This window comes from Sapajus apella, unplaced genomic scaffold (genome assembly GCF_009761245.1).
Source record: "Sapajus apella isolate SASKATOON/1434 unplaced genomic scaffold, GSC_monkey_1.0 scaffold37, whole genome shotgun sequence".
Taxonomy (NCBI): domain Eukaryota; kingdom Metazoa; phylum Chordata; class Mammalia; order Primates; family Cebidae; genus Sapajus; species Sapajus apella.
The window spans coordinates 9337233-9344881 of NW_022436977.1; the positions used below are offsets into that span (position 1 = coordinate 9337233).

At 38.0% G+C, this 7649-nt stretch overlaps 1 protein-coding gene across 2 annotated transcripts in view; it reads left to right on the forward strand.

Annotated features, from left to right (window-relative positions):
- The first annotated feature begins 577 nt into the window (after positions 1 to 577).
- The window catches only part of RFX7 (regulatory factor X7), a 159282-nt gene continuing 152210 nt past the window's right edge, over positions 578 to 7649 (forward strand). Inside the window, exons 1-2 of one of the 2 annotated variants that reach the window (XM_032297367.1) lie at positions 578 to 896; positions 1048 to 1213. In XM_032297367.1, the coding sequence (XP_032153258.1) occupies positions 1053 to 1213 (161 nt within the window). In that variant the 5' untranslated portion in view covers positions 578 to 896; positions 1048 to 1052. The remainder of the gene's footprint in view (positions 897 to 1047; positions 1214 to 7649) is intronic. The other variant, XM_032297366.1, reaches the window with a different exon arrangement.

Below are 7649 nucleotides of genomic sequence, written 5' to 3' on the forward strand. Positions count from 1 at the left end.
CTAAAGGGTGGTTAATTCCAACGGGTGTTCTTCTTTGGGGTCGTCTGAAAAGTCAGTTTATCCTCTTACCTGTTTCAGTTCTCTTTATTTATTCGGGGAGGAAGTAATCCTTACATGTCGAGGGGAAGGGGAATAATGTTGATAAATTTCTCTTTACTTGCTTTCAAGATGCCTCCCCCGCCCCAAATCCCATTTCCACGCCAAATATTATTAAATTTGGTAATTTGGTTTCTCCTCCTCCTCACGCAAGTTCTCTTTCTCTCGCCAGCACCTCCCCCACGTATTCCTGCTCTCCACCAGCCGGGCCTGTTGCCTCCCGGCCCCCAGCGGCGCGCTCCCCAGCCCGCTGGCCCGCGCCGCCCTACGCGCAGTGCGCCCCCCTCCCGGCCCACCGCGCCCGCGGTCCGCACACCCTGGTCCACGCCCCCCCGGCGGAGCGGTAGGTGTTGTGCGGTCTGCGCCGGGCCGCAGTGCGGCTGCGCGCACTGGGCTGCCTCCGGGGCTGGCAGGGCAGCGGCGGCCGCGGCGGCGGCTGGGCCGGGAGCGAGCGGCTGCGGCGTGGGGAGTGGCGTGGAGCGGAGCCTGGGGCTGCAGCAGCGCGGGGACCCCGGAGTAGAAAGCCCCGGGGACAAGGAAGGAAAGCCCGGCCGCCAAATCCCTGAGCAACCGTTCTTCTTCGATTTTGGGGACAGCCTGCCCCACCTCGTCTTCAAACGCCCCCATCTCACCCCCCAGCCCCGGCCGCTGACGGGAGGAGGCGGCGGCGGCGGCAGCGGGGGGCTGAGGGGCGCCGCCATGCCTCTGCCGCGGTGAAGCGCCCCGGCCGTGAGGAGCCGCTGGTCTCCCCGGTGATGTCCCCCAGGCGGCAGGCGAAAGCGACTCACTCGAGCCCTAGGGTAAAGGCCTAGCTTATCCAGCTTCCTTCCTCCTCCTCCTCCTCTTCCCCTCCCCCCCTCCTCCTCTCCCCATTTCGTCCTCCCCTCGCGGTCTCTTCCCTTACCCTTCCCCGAGCCCCCATCTTTCCCTCCCTCCCTCCCACCCCTCCAGCAGCGATGGCAGAGGAACAACAACAGCCGCCACCACAGCAGCCTGATGCCCATCAGCAGCTTCCCCCCAGCGTCCCCAACTCGGGGGTGGCCCTGCCAGCCCTTGTGCCCGGGCTGCCAGGGACAGAGGCCAGCGCGCTGCAACACAAGATCAAGAACTCCATCTGGTAAGAGGATCCTCCATCGCTGGGATAAAAAAGCCCAGGCACATTTCTGCTGCAAAGTGGGTGGGGGGCGATGGGCGGGGGAGCGGAGGAGGAGGCTGATGCATTCATTGAATGTGGCTTTCCCAAGTCGGGTGCACATTTGTAGGACCTCTGGAGGTCTGGGGACTTTGCATCAATCAGCGCCTGTCTCCTTAGCTAAAAAAATGCTTTTACCCCCTCCTCAATTTTGAGTGCAGATAAACACGTTTTTTGGTTTTTTCACTCGTTGTAAAAGAAATATGGGTCGAAATTAAGTCATATTGCATGATGGTGGCATGAATTTGGAACTGGAGAGTGTGAAATGTGCTTACTCCTTTTTGCAGCCATGGAAGGAGGAAGAAGTGTATTGTGAATTTTCACCAAACAGACATTGTGCATAAGAATATTAATATGCAGCACAAAACCTAATGTGTCTCTTCCTTTCATTTTGGATTTCTGAATGTTTTTGCCTCCTTTATTCTAATATTAGATTTCTCTTTCAGGGAGTTTATTCTTTGCATTGATTGTGAAGAAAGTATTTCTTAAGTATAAAATATTTTAAGATGGTAGTTTACACCATAAAGTTATTTTTTTAACTTAAAAAATAGGGAATCAAATGTCTTGCCATTTGTGTGTCTTTTTAAAAGAAACCATAGATAAAATATCTTCTGCTATTTTACTTTCTTGTATGAAAATTTCCAACATTTCAGCATTAGATTGAACTCCTAAAGTCTAGTGGGAATCTTTTAATAATTAAATACACTGAGTTAAGTCCATCCACTGTTAGAGCCATTGCAATATTCTTTGAACATGAACTTGCATTGTTTTGTAGGATTCTTCATTAACTGACTTTTTTTTTTTTTTTTTTTTTTTTTTTTGATGTGTAGCACTATTTTTTAAATGGAAAGCGATATTTGAAATTTGGTCTAAGAGACTGCCTTTAATAGAAGTTTAAAAAGAGAGTTTCATATGGTATTTTTAAAAGCCTTGATTTTGAAAATAGAAATGAAATCTTTGCAGGTCCATCATTGAATATGAGTACTAAAATATCACAACTCCTTTTATCATTTTGAAAACATATCGTAAAGCAACTGGCATTGCATGTACAATATTTATACATTTTAAAAGTGACAATTTTTAAATACAAGATTAAGGTTATGTAGTAATTTTCATTATTTTCTTGGCGTGCATCCACGTTGTCATGATGCTCATGAAGTAGGTCAGTGCAGGCTTTAATAGTTTCATCAACAGTAGTTGACAGTTGAATATCTTGCTTTCAGTTTTAATTTTAAAATGAAGTTTATTTTGAAGAAGAATTTTTTTGGCTTTGACAATAGTCATGTTGTGGCAACTTGAATAGGTCCCATAAATACGATTGGGGTGTGTGTGTGTGTGTATGTGTGTGTGTGACAGAAAACAGTCTTTATTCTTCATTGAATACCCTCACCCCCTTTTTAAAGCTACAGTTTAAAAGAAGATATGGTGAATATCTTGGTTACCGTCAAGGTTTTCACAAAACCAGAGTGTTTTTTTTAAATCTGTAGTAACATGTAACTTTTTGTTTCTGAAATCCTCATTACATTGAATTAAGCAACTTGGTTTTTACATTCAGATGTGGGATATTCAAGTTATGGACTAAAATTTTTTTAAAAGAGGCAAATTTTAAAAGCTGAATAATGTATATTTCACTATGAGAACAAGAGGGGAAAGGAATCTTCACTTTATAGTTTTAAAATAGGTGAGTTGTAGAGGCAGCTGAGTGAAATGTTTAAATAATGACAGTCAAGTGCATTTTTTGATAAAAAATGTGTAAATTTAATTATCCTTTAATAGTTGATATTTGCACATCCATTACAGCCTTACTGCTCTGACTTTAACGTAAGAAAAACTTCTGAACTAGAATATACTCCAGTTTTTGGTACTTGCTCTGAAAAAATAATGGGCAACAAACATGTGAATCCCAAAATATGAAATTTTATGTTTTTGTTTTAAAATTGTGATGGTATACTTACTAGCATCTAATGTTCAATTTTAGAAATCCTATTGGCAAAAATGATTTTTATGTACTTAAAACTTTAAACAACATTTGTAGATAATAAACAACATAAGTGCATATATTTAATAGTCTTATACCCCCTGCTCCAAAAGAATGGATTTATATTATTCATTAAGTGACTGTATAAAATAAAGATATCAAAAGTGAAGACTCCTTTACTACCATATTCTCCTAAGAAATATATGTATTAAATTTAAATTACATTTTTGAAGCAATAATACTATTTTACAAATTATTTTATCACCTGATAATGTTCTGAGAGAGGATCAGTTTTGTACTACTTCCTGAATAATCCTTTGGTACCATTATTAATGAGAATTTAAAATTACAGTCAAAAGAAATGTGACATTAAAAAATTATCAAATGGGTTTTGCATTTGGTTTATCATAGTTTCTAAATTACTAGGCTTGCATATCACAAACAAGTCTGTACTTGTCCTCCTACTTTACAAATATAAATATAGTATGTGATGTAGGCCTTTGACTGGACAATGAATTATTTATCAGTTCATAATTAATTTATTATGTTTATTAAACTAAAATCCTGTTTGATAAAAATATGCCCATTGAAATATCAGGCATTAAATGAGTCTTTGAAGAAAAGCATTCAACTTTGATTGGAAACTATTTCTTAAGAGTTACAAATATATTTTAAAGGTGTGTATAGAAAATAATGATAGTACAAAATTGATAGTATTGTTATATTTCTATGATTATGAATACCTTCAACTTAAGTCTAAGTTAATAAGCTTACACACTTCTTACTGTTACTCATTCTTACTCCATAGACAGAAAATCCAAATCACTGACATTACTCACTAGAAAGGAGATTTCTTGTAGGCATATGTTTTAGTACTGAATATGCTATAAGGTATTTATGTTTTCTAAGGAGTAGAATTCCAAAATAAGCTTTTTGTTGTTAAAACTAGTAACCCATGCATTTTTACCTAAAACAAAGCCACAACCTAACTGCAAACTTTTTTTAACTTAAATTGCACCAAAAAAAAAAAAAAAAAGCAAGTTTTCCCTTCCTTTTATGTCTCAGTGTCTTCATAGTTCAGTGAAAATTTTTTAATGTAAAGCAACAATAAACAAATTTACTAAGTACTTTTGTTTACTTTTTAAGGCAGTTTTACTTGAAACCCTGATAGAATAAAATTGCTGTGAAACAAAAGAATTGAGATGGTTTCTGCCTGTTTGTGATTGCTTATGTTTGAGATCACACGTACATGAGTGGGAGCAAATAACATTTTACAGCAATGAGGCTGTAAAATAGATACAGATTGATCATCCCTAATCCAAAATCCAAAATACCCCAAAATTCAAAATGCTCCAAAATCTGAAAGACTCCAAAATCCCAAACATTTTTGGTGCCAGAAGTGAAAAATTCCACACCCAACATTGTATCATGCACAAAATTATTTAAAATACTGTATAAAAATTACCTTCAGGTTATGTGTATTAGGTGTATATAAAACATAAACGAATTTCATGTTTAGCCTTGGGTCACATCCCCAAGATACTCATTACACGTATGCAAATATTCCAAAATCCAAAATAATAAATCAGAAGCACGCCAGGCTTGGTGGCTAATACCTGTAACCCTGGCATTTTGGGAGGCTGAGGTGGGCGAATTGCCTTAGCTCAAGAGTTTGAGACCAGCCTGGGCAATATGGTGAAACCCTGTCTCTACTAAAATACAACACGTTAGCCTGGCGTGGGAGCTAGCGTCTGTAGTCCCAGCTACTTGGGAGGCTGAGGCAAGAGAATTGCTTGAACCCAGGAGGCCAAGGTGCAGTGAGCTGAGATCATGCCACTGCACTCCAGCCTGGGCGACAGAGCGAGACAAGGCTCAATAAGTAAATAGGAAGCACATATGATCCTAAGCATTTCAGATAAGAAATAGTTAACTTGTACCTGAAAATTCAAAAAAAAAAACTGGTGTTTTATTTTAGAAAATTTTCCAGTACTACATTTATTCAAGTTCAGGGATTATTAAAATAATTTTTTATCAATTACCATAAATTTATTTGCAGATGAGACTTCATAAGCTTCTTATTAAAATGATCCTATAATATTGTTTTACCCACTTTATAGAAAGAGAGAAACAATGACAGAAGACCTGTAAGATTCTGCTGATTCCTTATTAAACCATGAAAAAAATTCTGGGGTCAGAGTTCTTTATCTTTACTCAGTCCTGCAAGGCATATATACTTCTGTATCTGCTATATTTTAGGCTTAAAATTACAATAAAAGTGGTATTACTTATATGATCTATTTTTGAATGTTCTCTGAATTCTAGTTAAAACCCAAATTGAACAATTTTGTTTTACTTTCTTATGATGATGACAATCGACATCTAGATGTTAGGTGATTAATCTCGTTTCCATTTAGTTACAGTGAGCAAAGTTTGGTGATCCAGAAGGTTTACATAGTGGTACCATATAAGTTCTGATTTCAGTTCCCTGTCCTAGAAGGCAGTGGTTGAGCCTTATTCTTGGTTTTGAGTCAGGTAGCTTATTAACCTGTTGAGAAATATTATTGTTCTTCAACTACAGTGGAAAACATTTACCATAAACTCATAACATTAAAGTTTACTTTAACTGGAAGTCCAGGATTTTCATTTTTCTTTAAAAATAGAGACTGACTAGCACATCAGCTGGCTTCCATATATTTTTGATGAGTAGTTTGACTTGCTGCCTACCTTGAGTTTAGCCTGTTTTCAATACCAAGCCTACAACAGACAAGATGCATTTTGTGTATCCATACTGAGGCTGTGTCCCAACACAGTTTCTAGTTCCAGACGGAAGGCAGTTCCTTGCTCTCCTGTGATTTGAAACTGATAAAATTGTCTTCCCTATTGACGAGAGGCAAGTTAGACAATTTAAAGCCTGTTGATTTTCTTGTCTTCTTTAGGTTGGGTAGCACATATGGATGTATGTAAATGATCGACCAATTTGTTCTCTCCATTGAAAGGTGTCTTGAATGATGGTATGTGCAGGACTGATTGGGTTTCTCTCTCAGTGTTAATTTTTGCTATTATTTGGGGAAGATGAGCTTCACAGTAGTAGAAAAGACAGACGTGTCTTGTTATGAAAGGTGCTTTGGATTAAGAATTATGTCACATTACTTTTTCCATTAGAAAATAATGTTGCATGCTAAAATTGTACAAATAAAATTAAGCCTTATCATTTACTTACGTTTGAGCACTTTAAGCAAGAACAGTTTGTAAGTACTCAAATGAATACCTGCTATATACAAAGTACTATGCTAGAGACTGGCATTTGAGGAATGCCCATTCACTTGTAATATTAACCTTGTAAAATTGACCTAAGCAAAAATATGCAATAAAACTTCTCTTTTATTCAGTTTAGGGGACCAGGAAAAGAAGTGACAAGCGTCAAGGTATGGATTGTGGAAAAAGTAGACCTTAGTTTCCTCATTTACAAAATGAGAGGTTTATACTAAGTGACCTTGAAGGTTCCTGTAGCTAAGTTTCTAACTCTGTTAGTAAATCAATATTGACGACAACAATAAAACCATAAGCACACTGAAAGACTAACATAATTAATTTATCATAGGCAATCAGCAGAACATTTTCATTGGATGAATTATTAGGATTTCTCAGTGTTTCCGTGGGTGTTAGCTGAGGAGGACTTGGTTATTGCTAACTTGTGCCAAGGGTTCTGTTATGTGAGATTAAGTCTGCAAATCTTTACTGAGCATATATTATATTTAAAGTAGTTAAGAGTTGTTTATTGTGTAAAAGTAAGCCTATGCAGTAATCCCGGTTTTTGGGGAGTTTATTAACTACTGATTGAGAGATTGTAGTAGGGAGTCTGTTTGTGTGCTGCATTTGTTTTGTTTTCTTTATAAAGAGATGCTCAACGTTTAATCTAATCCCATAATAGTATTTTAAGGTAGTAGTGAATGTTATATTGTAAATTCGATATATATAAATAAGAAAAGTATGTACCCTTTTCTTAATAATTTAGTTCAGAGTTGAGCTTCACAGCTATTCCTCTTCATCTAGGATAGACATTTTAGTAAGTGATTGTGACAGAATGTTATTTGTAAATTATAAGGAACATGATAGTAAGATGGTTATTCCATGTCTCTGAGCAAAGTACACCACTCTTGTCCAGTGCCTCCTATTCCACCATTCCCTGTTTAGTCTTTTAGTTGCTTTCTTTCTGCTTTCTAGAGGGTTCTAAGTTCAAGTTAAAGATGAGCAGCATAGGCCAAGAGGAGGAATAATCTTCCTGCCCTGGGTAGGATAATAAAATAAGGAACAATAAGCACTAAAGCCTTAATACACTTGATTGCTGACTTTTTTTTTTTTTTTTTTTTTTTTTTTTTTTTT